Source organism: Colossoma macropomum, unplaced genomic scaffold (genome assembly GCF_904425465.1).
Source record: "Colossoma macropomum unplaced genomic scaffold, Colossoma_macropomum, whole genome shotgun sequence".
NCBI lineage: Eukaryota > Metazoa > Chordata > Actinopteri > Characiformes > Serrasalmidae > Colossoma > Colossoma macropomum.
This window is the reverse complement of record NW_023494785.1, coordinates 7,222,283-7,248,428: the sequence shown is the minus strand read 5'-3', so window position 1 is coordinate 7,248,428 and position 26,146 is coordinate 7,222,283. Positions and strand designations below refer to the sequence as shown.

Genomic DNA, 26,146 nt, shown 5'->3' with positions numbered 1-26,146 from the left:
CTCCAAGGATCGATGCTCCATGAAATGATCAGTCGAGTGCTTTTGCACCGGGGCCCGCCTACTTGATCAAACACGCGCGCACACACATTAGCATACTGATCTAATTCACTGGTCCACCAAGTGCAAAATCAAACCAAATGTGCTAATTCATTAAAAAAAATAGGGAAATGGCAGATTGATAGCTCAGAGTTAACTGATGTTAAGTGTCAGAGACGTTTGATTAAATCGTGATTAATTCAATTTCAAAGCTGTGAAATTAAGAACGAATTTTAGGGTTGAGAAATCACTAATTTTCCAGTGTGCATGTATTTGAGAGTGGATGCATGGGCCTCTTTCAGACTATGGTTTGCTACCACTGCACTGGGCCTCAGTGCTGCAGCTGGGACATTACTTATTCCTAATGGCCAATTAGAGGCCACGTTTCAGCTCCACACCGATGGCAATGCATAATTTGGATTAACTTCAGCCTTCGCTGTGCTTGCTTGAATAATACAAGCAAAAGGAAAAAATTTAAATAAGTTACTGAAAAGACTGAAATGACTACGGTGATGTTGCCTTGGGCTTTTATGATCAGCTCAACGTGATAAATGTACAGGGATTGGATCAACATATAGCCAGACATCTTTGGTATATGCAAAAGTGGGGTTAAAAGAACAGCTGCAGCTCATCCGCTTCCTACTCTTCTCGTTTCCTTTGTTCTGTACACTCTTATCCCCTCTCTACCATGTTCTAAAGACAAACGCTGATTGCCGAACACCAGATCACTGTGATTCAATATGAGGAGAGGGATCTGGGGGTCCCTCCCGAGCTGCTGTGTGCCAATTTCCTCCAGCTGCCATTGTAAGCACACTCATATCTCATCAACCAGTCTATGGGATGAGATGCTACTCATAAAAAAATTAGCTGCTGCCTCCCTCGTTGGAGAGTAAACCTTATAATGATCCTTAAATGATGAACACAAGCTTTCGGATGAGTTCGGACTGTCAGAGACGCTAGCAAGTTTCATACATGAGTAGAAAGACCATGTGTGACGGACGGGTGATCTGGAGTAGAGAGAAGAACTGGCCCTCAAACTCTAGCAAAAGCTGCTTTTTAAAGATGACCTCCAGTCTCCATGGCAACAGCAGTCCACTACAGCAGGACATACCCCACCCACGAACAGTCACTCGTAAGAGTGCTCTGAAACGTCAGCAGGCCGGGACACAATGTGGACCTCAGAAGGCCTCACGAGTAAAAAGGAACCTCAGCAGAACCCAACAAGGTCCTTAGAAGTTCTTGGACGTGCTCCCCCCTACCCCCCGGTTCGTTCCGAAACGGGGATTCGGACGCTTCCGCCACACAGACAGTGAAAGTGGCTGATGGCTGGGGCTGGATGTGTTCGGTCCATGGGCCGGTCATTACCTGGCCGCGCCACTGAGCTGGGTGAGGTACTCGCGGAGTTCTTTGGCCGCCGCGAACCGGCCGTAGCGCTTTTTGGGGTTGGCGCACTCCTCCAGCATGGCCTCCAGCTGCCCGTCTTTGGCTATGTGGGCTGGCGGGTCGTGCAGCAAGCCCCCCCGGCTGCCCCTCCACGTGGCGTAGCGGGACAGCAGGTTCTGGCAGATGGCGTAGTAGTTGTGGTCCACGGTGACCCGCGAGCACAGCATGTCTTTAGAGAACGAGAGACAGGCCTCTTTATCACACTCCTCAAACCTGCTCTCGTACCAAACGTCGTAGTTCTCCGGCTTATCTGTGGAGACAGCAAAGTCAGCAGTCAGGCAAAATGTATTAGGGGGAAGACAAAAAAGGAGAACATTACAAAACGAGAACTTCTCAAAGGTCCATTTTAAAACTTACACGACAAGAATGAAAACACCATTTACTTGAAGTATAGCACAACTCAAACTTTAGGCATAATTCAATCATTGAGAAACAAAGTCATTCAGAGTGATTTAGTGTGAAGTAGGTTCTCTTCTGGGATCTATTTTGCCTTACCACACCCTGCATGTGATGCTTCGGCATGAATGCATTATAAATAAATAAATAAATAAATAAATAAATAAATCAATCAAGCATTTTAGGCCAACATCTCTCAAAACTAAAGTAAAACAATGTCTCAGATATCAGGCAACGTGTTCGTAACCATTTCATGTAATAACTATTAACCTTTTCAGATGTTCGGTTCCTATCACCATCACTAAACAATTCTCACTCATTAAGAATGGAGCATTTCACATCAAACCACTCTTAATAACTGATTATTCAGTCTACAGTATGTGCCATGAAACTCAACACCATCTATAACAGAGAACAGTTTGTCATCAGATGAAATGAATTCCATTATATTGTAGTTGTTTTTGTACTTTGGCTGTTTGTTCATTTTTCTCTATTTCTGAAAAACTATGGTTACAGGTATCATGTTGTGGTAGCAGAGACTTTCCGTTTCTGTTGTTGTGCTGCTCAAGCTGCAGTAAAGTGTATTACTATTATTTGTGAAGTCTTAGAATTTGACCTTATTTTAAGCCTTTTTAATCTTTGGGTGTGTGTGTTGGTTCAGTCACATATTTCAGCCTTTTTTCACTTTCGGACGAAAAACCAAAAGAGTCACTTTTACCATATTTGGTGGCTGAAGGTTTGGTGCATCTCGAATCTCCAGGCCTGAAAACTGAGCTTTTAAAACTCTCCAAAATTTCCAGAACTGTGGAAACACTATTCATAGATCTGTTCTAATCAACAGCTGAGGTTTTTGTATTATCAGAAGTTGTAATGCTGTGTTTCACAAAGACATCAGTTCATGGAAGGGATTTTGTTGTTTTTTCTTTCTGACTTGGAGCACACGGAGAGCAGTATTTTGATTTAGACACACCACCCAGGCAAGGCAATTACGAGCCTGTTCCTCTGCTAATAAAAACACTAAATTGGCCTCTCTCCATACAGCTTCCTTTTAATGCTTATTTTGTGAAGGGTGAGCGAGGAGAGGAAATAAATAACATTTTCAGCGATGAGAAACTCATCAGAGTTGCATTAACACAGCAAATCAATATGAGTGAAAAAGCCCAGGAGGCCACACAGCTCATAATCAGCACCTAAGAAGCTTAATGCACCCCCAGAATCTCCCCTTAACAACAGCTCAATCAAAGCTCTACACTGGGCTGCTATGCATCAATCAATGCTGCGGAAGGTGAGAGAGTTAAAGTGCACGATAGTAAAGTTCTGCTAAAGAGTAGAGATGGACGATTCAGACAAATCTGATATCTGGAATTGTAAGGCGTTATTCTCAAAACATTTGAAAAATGCATTCCGAGTCCGTTACCTCCGCAAATGTTATCAGCCTAGTCACGTCAGAACTTATTTCTCCCTGTATTTTCTAGCTGGAAAACAGTGAGTTTGTGAAGAGTTACTGCAGTGGTTCTCGTCAGGTGCGCGATGGCCTTTAGACGGCTGCAGTAGTCTTTCTGTGTTCCTTCGTTGGACTAAAAAGATAAGAAACTCTGACTAAAATGTAAAACGCAGGCTCTACACTGCCCTCTAGTGGAGTATAGAGTTTACACATCTCAAGATTCTTAAGATTAAGATGAAGATTAAGATTAAGTGACCCTTATTAGTCCCACAATGGTGAAATTTCACCTCTGCATTTAACCCATCCATGCAGTGAAACACCACATACACACTAGTGAAGACACACACTAGGGGGCAGTGAGCACACTTGCCCGGAGTGGTGAGCAGCCCTATCCACGGCGCCCAGGGAGCAGCTGGGGGTTAGGTGTCTTGCTCAAGAGCACTTCAGTCACAACCTGTCGGCTCAGGGGATCGAACCATTATCTAGCACTGATATTTCCTGTATGCGTTTTACTAAAGTAAACTATTTATCTTCTACTCAAGAACACTAATGAAAGCAGACAAAAGTGTGGAGGCCTACTTTTCCTACTTGAATTTTTCCATTCCACCTTAAATGGTGCAGCAATTATTATAGTGCCTGATACCACACTGCAACTGCTGCACCATTTAGGGCAGAATGGGAAAATTAAAACTGGCCTGGCAGGGTTATTTACACTTGCCTGTGTTTTTTTGTGTAACTGAATATATATATATATATATATATATATATACACATACACACAGACTCTTCAACTCTTTAGAATTAAAAAATATATATATATATATGTGTGTTATGTATGTATATATATATATATATATATATATATACACACACACACACACACATACACACACACACACATATATATATATTTTATTCTAATAAAAAAATAAGCACTAAAATTCCATTCAAAAGTCAGCTGAAGCCCACTCTCAACAATGTATACAGTCGCATGCAAAGGTCTTGGTGCCCTGCTCAAATTTACTAAATGTAAATAAGTTAACACATCCTCTACACTATCATGCGTTTGGAAAAAAACATATCCATTTTTTGTTTTTTTATTCAAACTTTCAAGTTTGTTTTTTTAGGTATAAACAAAACCTACATGACTACAAATGTACTTCAATTACCTATTTATAGAAATTGACTGAAGAATTCTCTTCCTTGAGGTTTGAAATATGAGGCTTTTTGAAAAGAAATTTTATTAAAGCTTTTTTTTTATTTTCACAGCTCTCTTCAACACTCGTCACATTTCCTTTCCAACAGCTCAGAATACAGTGGGCTGCTGGATGTTAAACAATGGTGAGAAGTTAAGGTGAGCTGAGTGAATTTTACAGCATCATGAAGCTTCTAGATCTCACACTTTCCGCATCACGCCTGGCCTCCAAATCCGCTTCATTAGCCTCAGACCACCACCAAGAGAGAAGACCCGGAGTGTGTGTGTGTGTGTGTGTTTGCATGTGTGCACATGTGTCTGTGTGGGTGCATGTGTTCCCAAGGATAATGATTAGAATAAAGGCAAAAATTTCCAATTTTCTCCATTCAAAGAACGCCGACGCTCCTTAATTCCCCCTCAAAAACACGCCAGCTGAATTTTTGCAAGCCAAATTCGCTGATTTCCAATTCAAACTAGTTCCAGTGTCAGACACAATCACTAGCAATATTCCAGACAACCCCCCCTAAAACCCCACTCTGCTCCCTTTCCCTCCGTCTAATCCGCACAACACACGAGGGGGGAAGGGTCGACAGCTGATTTTTGGGGGGCACAAGCCTAAAACGGGGTTTCTTGCAGGCTGAAAAGACAAAGAGCCACAGACCGGAGGCCATTCTACCGCTCTAAAAACGCAGTCAACGCTGAAACTCTTCATGCTCAGCTGAGTTACCCAAATATTCTGACTTCAAAAGACTGGAGCGCTTTACACGCCACAGTAAGCAGCTGTTTTCCTTCAGAAATGATGATTAACACTTTGAGCAAAGCCTGCAACCAGTCTGCTTCCAGCCTTGTGATTAAAGATCACTTGCAGTAAAAGACCAGACGTTTTGCTAAAGAAGTAAACGCTGATATACATCACTGTTCAAACGCTTGGAATTAACGGTCATCAATATTGTCAATAATAGCCTCTCCGTTTTTGCCGTTTTCCAGTTTTTGACATATTTCAAAAATGCCCGTTCACCTTTACATTGTGTATAAATTTCATGATGCGTGGACCAAAAGAAATGAACCCAAAATGACTTGGAAAAAAGTCTGGTTCCATTGACTTACATTAAAGGTAAAGTAGGTTTTCTCCTTCTCCTGTAAAGTTACCATTTTGGAGTTATGAGGTTTTGTTCCGATCACAGTGATATATTTCTTTTGATTTTGACACTTTTTTTATTTAAGAATAACTCATATAGTGTAGATTTGAACTGCTGCTGATGGAAGAAAACGTTGTATCTCCAAAATGGTAACTTTACAGGAGAAGAAAAAAGACTCTAGTGCATCAGACCTCTTCCCCGAGTGGATGAATCTCGGTCAAAACTTGGTGAAGGACGTGTCTTCTGAGGAAGTGAGTGAATTATCTACTATTGTCATCATATCTGTATCAGTAAATTGTTGATTTTGAGACGTAAACAGGGAATCTGACCTTCTTTTTGAGCCTGGGTGACTCACAGCAGCACAGAGACACCATATTTACATTTACATTTCACAACATTTGGCAGACGTTCTTATCCAGAGCGACTTACAATTGTTCATTTTACACAGGTAGGTGAAGGTAGTGTTGGGAGTCTTGCCCAAGGACTCTTATTGGTATAGTGTAGGGTGCATACCCAGGCGGGGATTGAACCCCAGTCTACAGCGTAGAAGGCAGAGGTATTTAACGTTTTTATTTCTCCTGACTCAGTAATGCTACGCTTCTAAAATTCAAACAAAAAAGGTCTTACACAGTCGTAGCAGAAGCAGTTTTGATGTGTATGAATGTCATCAAAATATTGCATTTAATATTCATTTACAATTTACATTTATGGTATTTGGCAGACGCTTTTATTCAGAGCGACTTACAATTTCATGCTTTTTACACAGGTAGGCGAAGGTAGTGTTAGGAGTCTTGCCCAAGGACTCTCGTTGGTGTAGTGTAGAGTGTTTGCCCAAGCCGGGGATCGAACCCCAGGTGTTACCCACTACACTATACCACAGTTTAAAGTAATTAGTACTGTAGTTAAAATACATCATCCTTCATGAATGGAGTTCTTGGGTTTGAATTATCGATGATGTCATCGCTATAATGGTCACTGTCACTGGGGAGACGGCAAGTAGAAAGGTTGAGCTCTGCTCCTAAAAATAATATGAAGTGCAGAAACTGTTATAAAAAGTTTGTGAAATAGTTTGTCAGTATAAGTGGATTACAGTCTGTAAACACCAGCTCTCACAATGTGTTCAGTATGGTAATACTAGCGAGTGATTAGGTTGTCGTTGGATACAGAGTCGCCCGCCTCTTAACGGTAAACAGACTTTTGACTGTGGTTCACACTTTGCTGTACAGCTGAGCTGAGCGCTGTAGTCTGTGATTTTTATGACCCCAGCGTTTTGTCCTTGTGTTTGTCAGGTATGTTTATTTCATTATTTTTACTTCATTAGTATTTTTCCATGTATTTCTGTTGTTTTAGTAAGCGTTGTTTCTGACTGTTATGGTCTATTATTGTTACCACAGCAACATAACAGAAAATGGGTCCTTGTCAGTCAGCTGCATATTAAATCATATCAAATCAAAACAAAGTAGGGCTGAAGAATTTTGGCAAAATATCTAATTGCGACTGTTCGGACCAGCATTGCGATTGCGATTGTTTTCTATAAACTGAGGTATGGGCCTTTTTTGTGGCTAAAATACCAGCATATCGCTGTTGTCGGAAGAACAACCTCATATCTCCAAAACGGTAACTTTACAGGACAAGGGGAAAAACCTACTTTACTTTTAATGTAAGTCAATGGAACCAGACTTTCTTCCAAGTCATTTTGGGCCATTTATTTTGGACCAATCATTATGAAATTCATACACAATGTGAAGGGCAACAGGCATTTTCAAATCAATGTTAAATATGTCAATTATAACAAAACTGAAAACTGACAAAAATGGAGATAGGAGGTTTTCTTCCCACAGTAGCGATATACTTTTACTGTCTTGAGGCTCGAATGTTTAACACAATGTGCCAGGCTGCCAGTGGTTGTGATGTCACGGTTTGGTTGCTTCTGATTTGTCGCTTTCATCTAAAAGCAGTTCACAAGCTCAATGTAATTAGGTTACTTAAAATTTGCAGCATATCCAAGTTGATTATAATAAAAATTGCAGTTCTTTTGATTTCAAAATTGCACTCTTTGAAATTGTGATTTCGATAATAAACAGATTAATCTTTAAACCCTAAAACAAAGTGATACAATTTCCTATTCTTATGGTATCTAATATATACGAGATGAAGCTGAGAGATGTGGTCTATACCTTTTTATGACCCCAACATTTTCTTCTTGTGGTTGTCAGCTAATAAACTCGACACTACACCTGAACCCCAAACTCTTGTGAAGAATCATTACTCGCAAAAAGTGGTTCAGACCGTTACAGAGGAATTACATAGTGTAGCTTTAATTTCTTTCTACAAAGTTAAACTGTCAGTATACGATCATCTATAGCTTCGCACCCTGATAATAACATTGAGATAACCACACCAGAAACATTTCACGTCACATTAACATTATGGATTATTATTATAGATGTCAATGTTAGATTTCATGTTGGCTAACTAGGCTCCCTTCTGTAAAAATCTGCATGCTCAGCACTGCAGTAACACTGACGTGGTGGTGGTGGTGTGTTAGTGTGTGTTGCGCTGGTCTGAGTGGATCAGACACAGCAGTGCTGCTGGAGTTTTTAACTGTGCAGCAGCAGATGAGCTATCGTCTCTGACTTTACATCTACAAGGTGGACTGAGAAGGAAGGAGTGTCTAATAGAGTGGACAGTGAGTGGACACAGTGTTTAAAACTCCAGCAGCACTGCTGTGTCTGATCCACTCGTACCAGCACAACACACACTAACACACCACCACCACGTCAGTGTTACTGCAGTGCTGAGAATGATCCACCACCCAAATAGTACCTGCTCTGTGAGGGTCCACGGGGGTCCTGACCACTGAAGAACAGGGTAAAAGGGGGCTAACAAAGTATCAGAGAAACAGATGGACTACAGTCTGTAACTGTAGAACTACAAAGTGCACCTATATAGTAAGTGGAGCTGATAAAATGGACAATGAGCGTAGAAACAAGGAGGTGGTCATAATGTTATGCCTGATCGGTGTGCACACACACACACACACACACACACACACAGTGAGGTCCAAAAGTCTATATATGATTTCATATAGCTAACTGCAACACAAAGTGATTCTAAACATCTGAATGGTCATGTAGTTTTACCAGTTTTGAAAGCATTAGGGGGGAAATGTGAGCGAGAGCAGAGATTGGATTGGAGCTGGCAGAGCAGTGTTGTGGTAAAAGGAAACATGACCTTGTGAGCACAGTCCATGTCTAAGTTTGCAGGAAAGTACAGAGCTGCTTCTGTGAGCCTTTTGGCAGTATGACAAGTCACCGTTCAGGAGTGACTCCATCTTCACATGTGACACCACACACAAACACCATCTGCTTTTTCCTCAGCGACAGACCCAACACTCTGACGGCTGACCTCACTGACGTTTGAAGCATTCGCTCCATCTAGATCTGTCGCGCTGCACGACGATATACACAAACACACACAGATAAGGAGCTTTAAAGGGGAAACGCACCACTTTTTCTAAATTTCTACATAAAATAGTAAAGTAAATCTAGTCATTCAGCGAGATTTGAGGTGAAATGCTTCGTTCTAGAGAAACTCACCAAGTGATAAGTGTTCACAGTGGTGGTGACAGGAACCAGATGTCACAGAAAGTTATCACATGAAGCATTTATGAATACGCTGCCTGATGTCTGAGACATTGGTTTTTCTGACAGATCTGAGACAAGATGTTGGCCTAAACATATTTTCAGAAACTGTTCCTGGCAGAGAGGTACATTCAAGATGTTGTAAGGCAAAATCCCCAAAGACAGCTTATTTTTCAGATTTACCATCAACATTACCCTATAAAAACTGTTTTGTAGTGTGAGCCCTGTTTTCTGTCACCATCACTATAAATTAACTTTTCTGCATTAATGCACTCTACATGACTTTCTTTACATCTCTATTATTAATTTATTTTAAAATAGTAGAATTTTTTTTTAGTTGATTTTCCAAAAAATATTGGTGAAATCCCTCTATAAGCATTGGCGGCTATATGGACGGCTACGGCAATCAGAAATAAATCTGCGTTGATCCCGTAGCTGTGGAAAACAAAGTCATCAAGCAAGCTCTACCACAAGAGCACACCTGAGTGTTTCCCTATCTATGGGACACATCTTAAGGAAAAAGGAAAAATGAACAAAAGTAACCAAATTTAAACCAACACCAAACCAGTTTCATAGAGAAATCTGAATATTGTTGAATGAATTGTTTTATTATCTAGTGCAAATAAAATTTTACTTCAACACATAACAAAAACATTAACGTAAACCTCTCGTTTTACCAAGCTATGTGGGCAGGCTGTAGTGGCAGAAAGCAGCGGAAATTTTCAAATTTGTGCATATGCAGAATAGCACAGGTTTTTCCTGCATTTTATTCCCACTAACTTATAACATTTGTTGGCGATTATGTAGCAAAAACAGCCATAATTCATTTAACACAACCTTCTTCCAACTGTTACTGACCACTGTTCTGACTGGCTGCCTTGTATTATGGCTCACTCAGAAACAGGCCTGAAACCCTAAAGATAACTTCAGTGTAATTGGGTGGGGCTAAACTGCTGTAGGCTGAATAGGTGGGTGCATTCAGACGGACTGGTTTCAGTGATGTGAAAAACAATTCATTCAAAACAGGGTGTTTTTAGGTTAGTTCACACATACAGACTACATGGACTGAGGAGTTAAACGTACATTTTAAAACATTAGCAGTGTTTACATTCTACATCAAACTCCCTAATTTCCATAAAAACAAGGAAATTTAGTTTTCCATATTAGGGGCCCTTTAACATCCCTACAGAGGAACTGACTACTGCAGAAGTAACTAGAGGGCCAGAACCTTTTGTAAAGCACAGTTTGGTGATTCCACGACTTTAAACACACTAAACTTGGCAATTAAACAGGAAAATCACCAAACCCTGCTGGACAAACGCCCCCCAGAACCGGAACTGAAGCACCATGAGCTACTGTATTGGCCAACCTCACCAGAGGGAACAATAATAATCCGTCACACTTGGAAAACAGTGCACTGCACTGGGATTGCGTCAGAGAGAGTTTTTAATAAATAAAAAAAGAGGAATAAACTTTCTGTGGAGTCATGCAGTTTTGCTGGGGAAAGATTTTCCCCCAGAGTAAAGTCTGAAGGACTAACTGGCAGTAAGTCCTGTCACTGCACGACGGGTACATCAATTTGACAGCTCAGTGAGAGAGAGAGAGAGAGAGAGAGAGAGAGAGAGAGAGAGAGAGAGAGAGAGAGAGAGATCCTGTTGAAAAGACCCTACCCACTACACTGTTCCGGCAGGGATAGTTCACCAAAAATCAAATTTGTACAAATTTGGAGCAAACAGATGTAACTGATCAGCCAAGTTACATGTTTGGTATGTGAAGTTTGCTTCTTTGATTGCGTTGGAGCTACGAGGCTAATGTAGCCAAAAAGATATTAGACACTTATACCCCACCAAAGATTACACAACATGCATTCCTAAACCATCAAACACTTGAGCTGAGCTGTTAATTCATCTCAAACACACTTTCTTCTGTGGTTCCTTTGCTGTCTATAAAACTTGCAAGGCTAAAAGCAGCAGCAGCACATCTTGTAGCTTGTACTTTTGTCCTGGTCATGGCTGATAAATTATATTTGGGGTAAGGGGGGAAATGATCTACATCTGATTTTTTACTAAACTATTCATTTCAGTACAGCCATTTAGAGAAGATGGACAAAAGCCATGCAAAGCACACTGCACAGAAATTAGGGGTCTGCTAATGACCTAAGCCCACTAAGGCCAGAAAAAATATCAATTTCGGGGCTCCAAAGGGGCAGATTTTTCACATACAGCACTGATGAGTGCTTTTTGTAATGTAGTAGATTTGTTTTCGTTTGAAGGAACATGCCTATGTAAATAAGGTCACAGCAGATCTTTCCTCTTGCTTGTTCAGCTGTTAAAGTGGCCAAATCCTAGTTTTTTTATATTTTATCTTTCTCTTGAGGTCCATTTCTAACATTTGTGTGGCTTTATGAAGCAAAACTCATTTTTACGTGACCATTCTCCAAACTCGCTTTATCCCTAAGAATTAAGCAGGCTGTTTCTGTTACTGAGCCTTTAGGACGGATGAATTCAGAACAGGCTGTTTTTTGCAGATTAGTTTCTATATATGGACAGTATGGATTGAAGAGTGATGATGTTCGCTTCACTCAGTGGTGTCTCGAACCACCACACAGCCTGCAACAGTTTTACTTGATTTTAGTTAACTTTTAAAGTGATTTATGGTATGATTTGTTATTGTTTCATTTTTGGTATTCTGTTCTTATTTATGTTAATATTGTTTTACATCTTTCTTTATTTATAGTATTATTTTATCTTATTTATTAAGACACTATTTTATAACTATATATATATATATATATATATATATATATAAAGCTATTATCATTTTAATGGTTTATTGGTGGGCTTTTTTTAATAATTTTGATATTTTTTACATATTTTTAAATAATATTATTTTTTACTACCATGATTATTATTACTTTTTAGCATTTGTTACGTTTTTACTATTTAACTTGTTAATCCCTCATTTCTATATTGGCTCGGCTACATTGTAAATGAGGGTCTCCCTCAATGTATTCAATGTACAGTTTAAATAAAGGTTGATTGATTGATTGATTGAAGATCACACATTAATTCAAATTCTTTACCTTTATTTCAAAAAAGAGAAATTCAGTTTTGCATAATAAGGGTCCTTTAAGTATTTCCAGCAGCAGTCGTGTTGATCAGAGGTGGGTGGATGCTGTTTTCTGTCAAGTCGGAAAGCAATTCCACAAAATTATACCGATAATAAATACTGTTAGTGTATTACAGAGGTGTAAAATACCACTTTAACCAAGTCATTTTCTGTCCATCAACTCTTATTAGCACTGTGATAATCCAGCTCTCTTAGCTCAGGCGAACCAGCTCAGGTTTCAATTTTAGCAAGACCAGCCGGTCCGGTTCGGGTTCGGGCTTCAATTTCATGCCTATGCAGACCTCTAAGCTTGTACTGAACTATGTGATTAAAACATTTGGTATTTTTATCAGTACTCAGTCTCAAAAGGTATTTGTTATTCGCTTGACAGCCTGTATTGCACTGGCACAACCCCCGAAAAACAAAACAAAAAAAATATATGATTTGAGCTACCCATCGTGCTCTCCAAAACATAGCCTAAGGCTGCTGGTTAGTGCCTTTGAAGGACGTGGTGGGGAGTGGAGGGGGAGCAGCCAGACAGGGCAAAATTGAGAAGAGCAATAGAGTGAAACAGACAGAAAGAAGAAAGAGTAAAAAAAAGAGCGCTCACTCTGTTTGATCAGTCTTTTGTCAGCCACCACCACGTTCTCGGCATCCACCACGATGACCTTGCCGTCCCGGGGGCCCACGGCGAAGTTGTCGAAGCTGACGTCCAGCAAGTAGAGTGCGAAGTCGAAGTCATTGTTCGTGAGCTGCTCAGCAATGTCCATCAGCTGCTTGGCCAGGTCCACTCGCTTCTCCCACGGCGCATGATAGAAACTCCACAGCTCCTCACCCACGTAGTTCACGGCCACCATGCGCCCGCACGCGCCCAGATACTTGGCAAAGGGCCAGCCTTCGTCTGAAGGGAAACTCTGAAGAATGAGAAAAAAGGAATAAGGTCTTTATTGGTTGCTTAGGATGCCGTTTTCCAGGTTTCAAAGATTAACTGGTGCTCTAAACTTACGTTAATTTCCAAAAACAATCTGGGAAACAGGCTGATATTAACGTTTCATAATTGCAGTGATAGACAGCTTCTCAGACAAGGGTCACAACTCAAACGTTTCTAATGAAAGCTCAGATTCATCATGCCTTCACAACACAAATTCGTCACATACGTCAGACATAACGGTTATAACCTATCAGTCAATGAATCAGCTAATGAAATTGTTACGCCTTCTGCCGTTTCCTCCAATTTTCGCTCATCATAGAGCTGCTGTTGTTAAATTCAAACTCCATGCCAAGCGATTTGTGCAACAAAGCAAAAGAAGCCACATCACTGCACTTCCTTTAGACTTCAGACTATTGATGATGGTATCGCAAATCACAGATAGTTTCCATCTATTGCTACTGTGAATCAAGATGGACAAGGTCAAAAAACACAAACAGGGGCTTAAAAGATTTTTACGTTGCGAATACATCAGTTCATAAAAACAAAATGACAACACAGACTAAGGCCCAAACCCATTTCACCCCTTGCCCATACTACTTAGCCCTTAGCCCTCCATTTTGCATGGTCACGTCTAGGGTTAGGGCGGCTCGACTTTTGTTGAGATAGAGGGGTTGGGCGAAGTGTTAGGGCTACATGGTCCTCCAAACGGAGTGTTATGAGGAAAATGGGCAAGACGGCTGCGCAAGCGACCAAAGAAACCCACAAATGTGAGTAGTTACGTTAAAAATTACGACAACCATTATTTTATCTTAGTTTAAAGTCATTTCAGGTGTAGTATGGTCATTTTCTTCATAAGCATAAAACAATAAATAAATTAATAATAGCCTACTTTCAGTAGCTAGCTAGCTAAATTTCCTGTTCCACCTTAAATACTCCAGCAGTTATGACGCTTTAAGTTGCAGAATGTAACTGTTGCACCATTTAAGGTGGAACAGGAAAATCTGAACAAGAAGCTGGTGAAGAGCTGAGTTCAGCTTCATATCACTATAGAATTAGGGGTAGGAGATAATAAATAATTGACCCCCCTCTTTGAAGGCATATGATTCCCTAAATGTAACTAAAGCCCAGCAGTGAGGAGCTGAACTTTACCCTCCTCTGCTGTCACTGCAGACTGGCAGGGTCACCTACAGAGCAGCGCTAGTAGCTGTTAATGAAGTGATGCTCTTTTTTTTTGAGGGTCCCATTTCATAGGGGGAAGATTTCAACTACTAACCCCTGTAACTCAGTTCCAAGGAGCAAGGTGACCCTCAAAAACAAGGGGTAGGGGTACAAATAAGAAATGAGATTGGGCACTAGAGTCACAGTGACCTTCAGGCTGCTTCACATGGTGATGCTTTAACTGTTTTACTGTTGTAACAAGAAGCAATTTATGGGCTGTAAACACACAATTTATTGAACCTGCAGCAAAAACCACCAAACCATGCCAAGAACTGCCAAACCACACCAAGAACTGCTAAACTGAACAAGAATAAAGTTAACTTCTGACAAAGAACAACGTTTTTGACCAGAAAGCACGTTTATGTTTTCCGGTTTCAGCAGGCACGGCAGGTAACGTGGTCTTACAACATAACCAGCTGTGCTAAACAGCTTACCTAAGAAAGGTACTGGATCCTTGGTGTACGTGATGAGTGTAAGCAGCAGCCTGTAGTCTGTATTTAGGGCTCTCTTTTCACTGAAAATGCACTCAAGACTGTGCTGGTGGCAAAGCTTTATTTTTTATTTATTTATTATTTTTCTGAAAGCAGCCAAACCTCTAAAGCATGAGAACCACCACATCTTTTCAAACTGCCGCTAACACAACATCAATGGACAGCTCAATGTGCTTGGAGAACAACACTCCCAATTGTTATGTAAGCTAACAAACACTTGTGTTGGCTAGCATCACACTGAGTGACGGTGGATGAAGGTGGACCGTTCTACCCTCCCAGAGGGAGAGGACAGTTCTGCTCTCTTGGATGCTGGGGATCAAACTGTTCACAACAGAGCCAACGCTTGGGGGAACCTCTGATTCTTTAACTTTTTGCTTACTGTACTCTTGTTATGTGCGCTGTGCTTTAAGGCCAGACAACTCACAGGCAGGATGCTAAACTGTCATGCATTAACTGATGTGTTATACTTTCCATTTTCTACTCTCTCCATACGTCAACGATAATTGCTTGATCTTAACAAAAGGCAGACTGCTTTTGTAAAAAAAACATAGGCGTACAAAAATGACTCAAGATTAGGGCTGCATCGAGATGGGAATTGTGGGTCGATGCCTATATCTGACATTTGTCATGTACATATCTGCCCATAGCGGCACATTAACGTTTATAATGTACAGAAACACGACAACTTCTGCATCCGTTTACAATACAGAGAGATCTAACTTTTATTTCTGTAGTAAAATGAATAAAATACAGATATTTAAGTGTAGTAGGCCAAAATATTCCACTATTCTATATGTCATCAAATATCAGTTTGACACATCTGTTACATCTAAATATCCGTCCGATGCCGATCTTGTTTTTAAAGCAATTATCTGCTCACGATGATTCGGATAATATTGTGCATCTCTACACTCTCAGAAATAAAGGTAGTAAACTGTCACTGGGGCGGTGCCCCTCTCGTCACTGAGGTGGGACCCACGAGGGTAGATTGCAGTACCTTTAGTCAGGGAACATAATTGTACCATAATCCACTGATATTATATTTTCTAAGTTGTACTGACTCCACACAGCCCCGGTGTAGCAGAGTAGCAGAGATTCCAATATCAATAAACAAAGGGATACTCAAATATCTTGGACCATCCTAGGAGGCTTATACAGTTTCCATAGTGACAAAATGTACATATTCCGCAGAGGGGTCATTAGATACAAAAAGCACCGGTTTACTTTTTTGTATCTAATCTTATCAGGCTGAAGGAGGGGCTGAACATATGGCCAGCCATATTATGGTGCTCCAGGAGCACACAGAGGTTAAGCATTGTCCTCAAGGGCACAATTATGGGACGTGAACAGTGCAGCACACATGCTGAACTGATCGTGTTTACATTCACACCTGCCACCGGTGTGGAGCTGCAGCCTGGGGCGCTGGGCTCTAGCTGCTGCCTTTGCTGGGAATCGTGTCTCTATGTCTCTGGGGGAGTCGCCTGAGGCCGGACACTCTAACCTAGAGTTCTTCACTTCCAGTCCTGGATGGCCACAGCACTGCACAGTTTAGAGTGTTACTTGCTCCCCAGGTACACTGTCCAACAAAAGTTTGGTGAGACCTACTGTTTCAAAATGCTTTATAAAACAAATGAGCATGTTTTAGTCTTGTTACAAGAACTTAGAAGAAAATAATACCCCTGTAAATACGTAACATCTTTTATCCCCTTGTTGTGACCATAGCACTCAAGTCAAGTGGTCTTAGGCTACGTTCACACAGCAGGTAAAGGTGGCCCAAATCTGATTTTCTCACCAAATCCGATTTTTTGCTTTGGCTGTTCACAGTATAAATATCTAGTCTGAACAGATCGGCTCCCAAACTGACCCGCATGCGCAACAGAACAAGGTTTCATGTTGCTTCACGTGGCTCATCCAGATGTAAACAATCATGACTGCCATGAACGCCAGTCGCTCCCGGAGGTTCAGCTTCACCTTCTCAAGTGTCACAGGAGCCATCATGAAGCTTCACTGACTGACAGCTGGGCTCATCACCCAGAATGTGTTCGAGCTCGCCATAAAAAGGCTGCGGTCACTTCTTTGGTTCGAGTCCTCGGATTCTTTAAACTGTGCTTTCAGACGTTTAACTGTCCTTTGACGCTGCAGCCTCGTTCTCCTGCGGCTGCTTTTGGCCATTTCTTTCGAAACCTCTTCAAACACGGAGCGCTTGCGATAAGTCTCTTCTAATTTTTTTTGCACAGAAACATCAGCCTAAATATTTATGAGTCTCAGCAGCGCGAAATTATGACGAATGTCGAGTTGGATTGACGTAAAAGGCGCATGAATTCCGATCTGGCTGTTCAGACTGAGTCGAACTGCCGCAGATCGGATACGTATCAGATTTCAGTACCACATATGCAAGCATCTCAAATCAGAATTGAAAATGTCAGATTCAGTGTGTTTATCTGTTCACACTGACACACAGACACACATCTGTGTCTAATATGAAGAAAAAGACTGGATTCCTGCCATGTGAACAAAGCCTTAGTGTCATTCCTTAACATAACGTATACATTGGAACAAAATATCCTTTTTTAGGCCCCATGGTGCAACACACATCAGCACTCAAACCTTTCAGGTGTTCAAATCACCAAATCTAGGCCAAACGAATTCCAATGTGTGCTTTTAGAAATAGTTTGGTAAAGAAAAACAGCCAAATCATTATTTAGGTAAAAGCTGCTCCATACCAGAAACGTTATAAGTCGCTTTAAGTGAGTCTGATTAGAGTCTCATTTGTACTGTACAAAAGTAAACCTTACTAAAAACCTGTCAGGTTCAATACAAATTCAAATAATGAGCCTTTTATAACAGAAAAACCTTCAGTCTGACGGACAGAACTGAAGAGCGACACATAGTAAATGCAGTGTTTGAAGAAAAGAGGCAAAACAACTTGAAACAGTTGGTTAGTCTGTGATTTGTACAGTATGTATGCCAGCTAGCCAGCAGAATAGCTAATCCAGCTGAAGTTTTAAAGGAATGTCTTTCTGTAACTTACTATTTCAGCTAGATTACCTGAGAACTTCAACGTAAGTAGCTATACTGCTCGCTAGCATACTCACCAGCCAATCGTTTGAAGCTATTTGCCTCTTTTGGTTAAACACTGCATTCTCTGTGGGTAGTGATTCAGTTCTGTTCCTCAGACTGCGAGTTTCTCAACAACAAAAGGCTTGTTATTTGAAGCCGTACTGGATCTGATGCCACCGTGAGCTGCAGGATAACAGCAAAACTGACAGGCAAGTCTCAAGTCTGAGTCACGAGTCAATTATGGGCAGGTCAGAGTCGAGTCACAAGTCAATCAAATGCAACTCTGGTCTGAGTCGCTGACTTGAGTCCCCCATCTCTGCTTCATACCAAGGAAGACATTTCGGTTCTGTTAATACTTTGTATTAACAGCAAGACGAACAGCTGTTCACACCTGGCATTTTCATGCGTCTCAAATGTGTCTCTGGTGACCAATTATGATCAGATTTCATTACTGGAGGAAGGGCACCACACACAGTTACTACATTAGTCTCTTGTGTTTGTGATCTATGATCTACGAGTTCCTGTTCATGTAAATGTAAAGACTGTCACAAATGTTTCGCTCTCATTAACTGCTCCTCGTAAACAAACAGAAGAGTAGTCGAAGAGAGAAGCTGCTCTGTGCTTTATTGATGCAAAAAGACTTGATTAGACAGTCCTCCTTTGCTATTAGGCATGTATCACGGCGCTTTAGCATTCACGCTACAAATGTTCTGTGATCATAGTGATCACACCTCCGATGGTGGTTTGAGTGATCAGATTATAATGAGTCTCTGAAACGCACTGGACCCTGTTCACACCTGTACTTCACACTGCCGTTTCTGATCAGATCACCCATGTGCCAATGTGAACAGGGCCCACAGAACATGAAGCTGAGTGCTGAAGCTAAATATAGCCAAATAATTAGTAAATGGTTTTATGATAATCTTAGCAGGTAATTTTCCTACAGTGAAAATCAAACACTAATTCTAAAATGTTCAAAAAGAGAAAGTCAAAACTGACAGGCACTGTTTAGTAAACCAATTATGAGTGGAATCAGGCGTGTTGGAACAAGGCAAGCACAAAACCACAGTGTAAAAACTGAGCTAAATTACACATCTGCACTGAATGTGTGACCCCAGGGATGAACAGGGTGAATAGATGACTCAAACACCAGAGTACTTCGGTTTTCAGGCCCAAATTAGCTTTTTTGATGAACATTTTCACTGTGGTAATCTCTGCTGCTGTTGCACTACTAGTCATGTAAACAGACATGTGCCGATATTTACATAAGAATACACGAGGGTGAGCTTTACCATCGGATATCGGCACTGGAATGCTAGGGTCATAGGCAGGAGGCACAGTATAGCACAACCTTGGCTGTATCATTGCCATTATACCACTGATTATACCAATTTCATTATTTTGAGACAATTATGACACAAAAAACACTCAGTGAAGAAATATAGCTGCGATCCAGTGCTCCTGCATATGAACACTACTGAAGTACTGCAACGCAAAACCTTCAAGATGTCTTCACTGGAATCGTCAAGTCTGCCTGTCAAAATAAAATGTAAACAACTATAAGATTATCGGCTAATAGTTTGAGAGAACTTAATTATTTCTCATTCATTTTAGGCTAATTTAACCGTGATATGATGAAAGGTAGCAGAGTTAACCCCAGCATTTAAGGTAAAACATCAGTACGATATGACGTGGCATGTCAAAAATAAAAATCCAAACAAAATGGAGCTCCAACACTCATTCTGGTGTGAACAGCTTTGCTGATTTTGTTCTTTTGTTTTTTGGATGTCGCTCACTTGCTTTTTTTTTTCGTCAGGTGCGTTACTTGTAATAAAGATACGGCTGTTACACTTTTTATGGCTGGTTGTCGTTGCTCTGTTAGACGCAAATAAGGCAGAGTGACACTCAGATTCGTTCAGAGCGTCAACATCAGGAAATAAAATGTCCCACAGAACGTCTCTCAGCCAATCACACTGCGAGGTCAGAACTGCATAATCAGTATGTACTGCAATATTCAGAGCATGCAGGTTGATATTGAAATAGTCACTGCATTTAAGTCAAACAAGCGAAACTGCAACCAGAGATTTTTGGAAAAGCAGAAGAGCTCTGGTTTTGCGTGTCTCAGTATGACGTCACATTGCGATCTCAGCCTTTATTTGGTGTTTGCACAGCTGTTTTAGATTGATACTGGTCTGAGCAGCTTCACAGCTCATGCTAAAAGTCTCAGTGATGTCCTTTCATACTTATATGCTTTAAAAATATAATAAACGTTTGCTAGATTGTCTATCATCCGGCCTGAAAGGAGAAAATCTGCTGTAAAACAATGGGAAACACATAATGCCCATTAAGACTGTCGATAAAACAAGATTCCAGAGAAATCTGCTGTGCCACTGTACAAAGAACCATCAGAGAAGTAGAGGTGGGCAATATGGCAAAAATATAATATTGTGATACTTTCACGATACGCCACCATATTTATTTTTTCAGACATCTGATCAGGTTGAACTGAGAAAAAAAGAACCAGCACTGCTATACTTTAAAAATACCATCAAAAACTGAGAATATGATGATTTTTATTCAATATTTGGCGTAAGATGTTGCCCTAAATTCAGTGAAACGGGACTAATTTTGCTCTCTTTATAATGAAACATGCAGCTGATAAGTGTTCTGCAACTGATGATGTCATATGTTCAGAAAAGCATATCGTTTGTGACATAATTTATCATCATATGTCATATTGCCTAGTCCTATTTCAAAACATATCAGTCACTACGGAGTCCATATAGGCTATACACGGAAGCAAAGTTGCAAAAACAGAAGCATCTCACTTACATATTTCTGTCCATTCATACCGAAGTTATAAGGTGTGTTTCAGCCTGGACTGTTTATTTGAGTGAGGTGTAATACAGGGCAGCCAATAGGAACAGAGCTCAGTCCTAAAGGCACAACAACAAAAATAGCCTGTTTATAAGGTGAGGGATAAGGTGAGGTTGGAAAATGGGTCATGAAAAAAATTTGTATTACCGCTTTTGTCGCATAAAACCATACATATGTGAGGTGAAGTGCACATCAAAGGAAAAAAATACAACATGAAACTATGGGATACGGGCCGTTTGACCATTTTCTATCACTTTTTTAATTATATATTTTTATTACTTTTTCAAGGTATTGTTATGATGTACAGAACAAATTTACAGTACATTTACCTTTTCTGAACTTTATCTTCCTGTTTCCACAGGTTTGAAGTCATGACCGTATACATTTAAGAAATAATAACAATAATAAAACAAGCAATGTGGGAGAGGGTCCGACATAATCGTAGGACAAATTAAGGCATTTCATTTTAAAATGTGAGTCACTTAATGCATTCCTGCATGGGGCCACACTTCTAAAACCAGCGGTGTAGAAGCAATTCTAACAGCGGAGGTCCGTAATTGCCTTCAGCCAGTGGCCGCTGTGTTTTTGAAGGTGGACAGGGGTGAATTGCTCGCTAACGAGAGTCAACAGTGCAGGAAGGAAGGCCGCTCGCTTCGAATTTTGGGGAGAAAAACAAACCGCTGCGCCGACAGCATGCCAAACAGGTTCATATTATTTCAATGTGATGTTATTTTTTTCCTCTCTCAGATAGGCCCTTCATTGTGGATGCAGAGGACGTAACTGTCTGGAGAGACTCTACAACCTTCTATCTCTCTCTCTCTCTCTCTTCCTCTCTCTCTCACTCGCACACCGCAGTAAGTGGGTTTGTCTCGCAGGGCTCTAAGTGGGCATGTCTCATTACTGTTTCGTTCTCCTATCCAGCGCGCTGTGGAAGGGCACAGGCAATTAGATATGAAAGGCCGCAAATAAGAGCAAAAGACACAGAAAACAAATGCATTAATTTGGCGGCCTAGCGAGCCCTCCGGGCAACACGGTCGGGTTTATTCAATCAAAGTGCCACTCCGTTTCTAATGACTCACTTTCAAAACGCAGGAATCCTCCACTTTGTTTCGGTTCAGAAGCGCACGGAGCCGAGAGAAGGCAATAATGACTAGTGCTTCCTCCCTCTACTCCAGATTAATGATTCAAAACAGCCTTCATTGATATTGACAGGCACTGTTGCGTGCACAAAGGTAAGGCAGGGAGGGGAAAGGATCCCCATTTCATTTCACAGCTGCAGGAATTTAATAGCCTTTTCTAATCGGGACCAGAATCAGGTTAAAGTTTGATGGGGGCTCACACGAATATTTCCTGATACACACATTACTTTAAAACACACATTCAGAGGACGAGAAAACCGCTTAACTCCAGATCCAGACAGTCATATGTTACTTTCCTGGATTCTGGTTGTGGGTAGGTGAGTGGACACCTACACGCAGGCTTGTTTTTATACAATATGAGGAAGTGAGGTCATATGTAACAGATGTATGCAAAAGTTATGCAAATGATGTTTTGTTGACTAAGTGAAAATAAGTTAACACATCCTCTACACAGAAAACAGTTCAGCACAAAACTTCAGCAAAAAAACAGTAATTAAAATTGTAAAATTAATTAATAATAATAATTATAATAATAATTTATTATAATATACTGTAGTGCTAGGGGTGCGGGGAAAAAACAATTCTTAGATGCATCGCGATGCGGACGTGAACGATTCTGAATCGATTCACAAATGTCAAAAACTGATTTTCTAAATATTTAATTTATAACGTAATGTTGACCGAACGCAAAAGGCGGAACTTGGAGGTGCGGAAGTGCAGCGCCCGGACAGTCTGTGGCGGCACACAACAAAAGCACAGCCGGATGAGTGAGAAATCCGACCGGCTCCCTCTGCATTAAAGCCAGGTTAGATCAGGAGTCACAACACAAATGATAAGAAGAGCCATTTTGTCCTTTCAACAAAAATCAAACCAGCTTGGGAGCCTCAACATTTAATGTCCAGTATGTCTCAGTATGTGTTAATGTCCTAGTAGAGGCTAAACAATATAAAAGAGAGCGCAGATTTAATCCGCTCTGCTTTAAGCTTCAGCTTTAGCCGCTTTCCTCCCCTCTCCCTCAGGAAACCTTTCTTCAAAACTAGACCAGCTTATTGTAAAATGTCTCTCAGCGTTCGACTGCTTTACGAGGCTGAGGTCGCTTCTTATTCTCCAGCTTCTTGTTCGAATTGTCCCGTTCCACCTTAAATTCTGACTGAGGCGCCGAATGTAAATGCGGCACCATTTAAGGTGGAACGAGAAAATTCGAAAGAGAAGCGACTTCATCTTCTTAGTTAACTGTTTAGTGTTTGACCGTCTCTCGGCAGATTTAACGGACCAGGAAACCAACTGCGCTGCTTATAAATGAGAATAACGCATCGCTGCTAAGCGACCTGCAGTCTGCACGGCAATTCTCAGCTGTTGAGAACCAGGGCTTTCACGCTATGTTGGCCTCTTTGGAGCCGAGATACAGCGCCCCGTCTCGAAGATATTTTACTGACACAGCGACCCCCCGATCTCTACAACGAGACCAAAACCGAAGTTCTAAAATCACTAAAGAAAACGGGTAGAATAGCTGTAACGCGCTCCGTGGTCATCCATCACCACTGGATCTTATTTCACCGTAACTGCGCATTTTATCGCAGATGAGTGGCCGCAGCGTCTCATGTGCTCCAAACAAGAGCAGTGAATGAGAGCCGTCTAGTTCTCTTGCCACATCACTTCCATTTGATTGATTAATAAGAGATATTGGAAGTAAATGCATTATAGATCATTACAAATACTTTGCTTTAAAAGTACCAAGTCACTTTAAATAACAACACTGAGTCACTTAGTCACTTTAAAATGTATAGTCTCTATATTCTGTGTATATTTAATATATGTTAGTTTTTCTTGTTTTTATTTTTACTTATTTACTTTCTGTAGAGTGATTAGCTGAGCCTCACCACAAGCATTTCAATGCATAAATGTCCTGACATGTTGTGCAAATAACAAATAAACTTGAAACTTTAACTTGAACTCACACAGTGAGAAAATATAAATGCTGTATAGAAAAAAAAGATGCATCGATAATCGTTTTATAATCGCATCGCAGCCCTCTGAATCGTAATCGAATCGAATCGTGGGGTGTCTAGAGATTCCCACCCCTATGTACTCCATTGTATACACACAGCTGTTTTAAATTGCTAAATGTAATTTTATTATATAATAATTTATGCAGCATAGACTGAATTACTCTGTTAGACACCATAAAGTATTTTAAGATGTTTTATTTCATACTGAAATAAACTTTTTTGGGGAACAACCAGAAGTTATTAAATGCAAAATAATAATTCACTATAATCATCTATCTGCACTACTAGCTTGATAAAGTTATCTGCCTATGATTTCATCACCACTTATGAAAACAGACTTATTCTGGACACTAATATTCTTAGATATATATATATACATACATACATACATACACACACACACACACACACACACACACACGTGTACTACACTATATATATACTATATATATATATATATATATACATATATAGTATATATATATATATATATATATATATACACAGTTCACACTAAAAACTGAAAAGGAGGTTGTGGAGGTTGTGCAGCAGCTTCATAATAGAATCATTTTATACAGGTCCCTGCAAAAACACTGGCTCTACATTGATGGCAGTGATTCTGACCTTGCGGATGCTGATTCTAAACTTTTGAACAGTAGTGTATATATAACCTATATGCCAGTAGAATTTTCTTAGCCTAATCTGAACCTCTGTAACCAAAAATAAATGGTTTTATTATTTTAGTTCCAAACACATTAAATGAGGAGCACAAACACACACGGACGTCTCACCATCACAAAAACAAGTCCATTAATCTGCATTTTTCCTTCTCACTCATAGCTACAGTGTCTTTCTCTTTTGGCTTTGCCTGTCTGTCTCTGTCTGTCTGTCTCTTTCTCTCTCTCTCTCTCTCTGTCTGTGGTGCAGTGAAGAGGCAGGGTGGATCAGATGGCGGAGTCTTTGTCTCTTTATCTGAGGTCTCTGAAAGGGACAGGGTGGAGAACATAGAAGATTGAAAGAGTACAAAACACTAGTGCCACCAATACACAGTACACACAGCACATTCACTCACTTCCTCTCTCTCTTTGTCTCAGTCTCTCTCCCTCTCTCAGTAAACATGACGGCTAACTAAGCTCTACCAAATTAGAGCTCTGAGTCACTTAAAACCTCAGTGTGCAATAATAGCAATTAGCCCATGTACAATTAGCAATTAGCATGAGGCAAAGCAGAGGTGGAGCAGCGAGTGAATGAGAGTACGAGAGAGAGAGAGAGAGAGAGAGAGAGAGAGAGAGAGAGAGAGAGAGAGAGTGTTAGTCCTCTCTGTCTCTCGGCTGCTCCGAGGCAGGAGGTGAAATTGGAGCCAGGGAGGCACGACTAAGCAAGAGGAGAAGCAGAACAGCAGGCCTAGTGCCAAGGGGGTGGGGGGCATGAGGTGCCCACCTTGTTGAAATATTGTACCCCCTCACTTGGAAAATTGTGCCCCCTCAGCTGGAATATTATAGGCTCCCTAAATACTGTGAACTCTTCAGTTAGAACATTGGGGCCACCTCAGCTGGAATACTCTGGAGTCCTCAGTTAGAATATTGGGTCCTCCTCGGCTGGAAAATTGTGCCCACTGAGCTTGTACGTTAGGGCCCCCTCAATTACTGTGAACTTCTAAGTTAGAACACTGAGGCCCCTCAACTGGAACATTGAGGCCCCGTCAGGTGACAAACTGGGACTCCTCTGGTAGAACACTGCGCCTCCTGGAATACTGTGGAATCCTCAGTTGGAATATTGCGCTCCCAAACCTGGAATATTGTGGACTCCTCAATTGGAATATTGTGCCCCATCAGGTGGAATATTGTGGACTCCTCAGTTGGAATACTGGCCCTGCCTCAGTTTGAATATTGTAAAAAGTAGCAAATTATTATTAATATCCCCAAAACAATGTTGGAGCTTTATCAGTGGGAATTTCAGCAACACTGATAAATCTGTGGAACCTTTTGCCATTTCCAATCATTATCTATTGGTCAG

At 40.8% G+C, this 26,146-nt stretch overlaps 1 protein-coding gene across 1 annotated transcript in view; it reads right to left on the bottom strand.

Moving 5' to 3' along the window:
- Window positions 1-548: 548 nt before the first annotated feature.
- The window catches only part of dipk2ab (divergent protein kinase domain 2Ab), a 64,646-nt gene continuing 39,048 nt past the window's right edge, over window positions 549-26,146 (bottom strand). The window contains exons 3-4 of the mRNA XM_036582162.1: window positions 13,016-13,319; window positions 549-1,729 (exon numbers count right to left, since the gene is read on the bottom strand). Coding sequence (XP_036438055.1) covers window positions 1,398-1,729; window positions 13,016-13,319 — 636 coding nt within the window. The 3' untranslated portion in view covers window positions 549-1,397. The remainder of the gene's footprint in view (window positions 1,730-13,015; window positions 13,320-26,146) is intronic.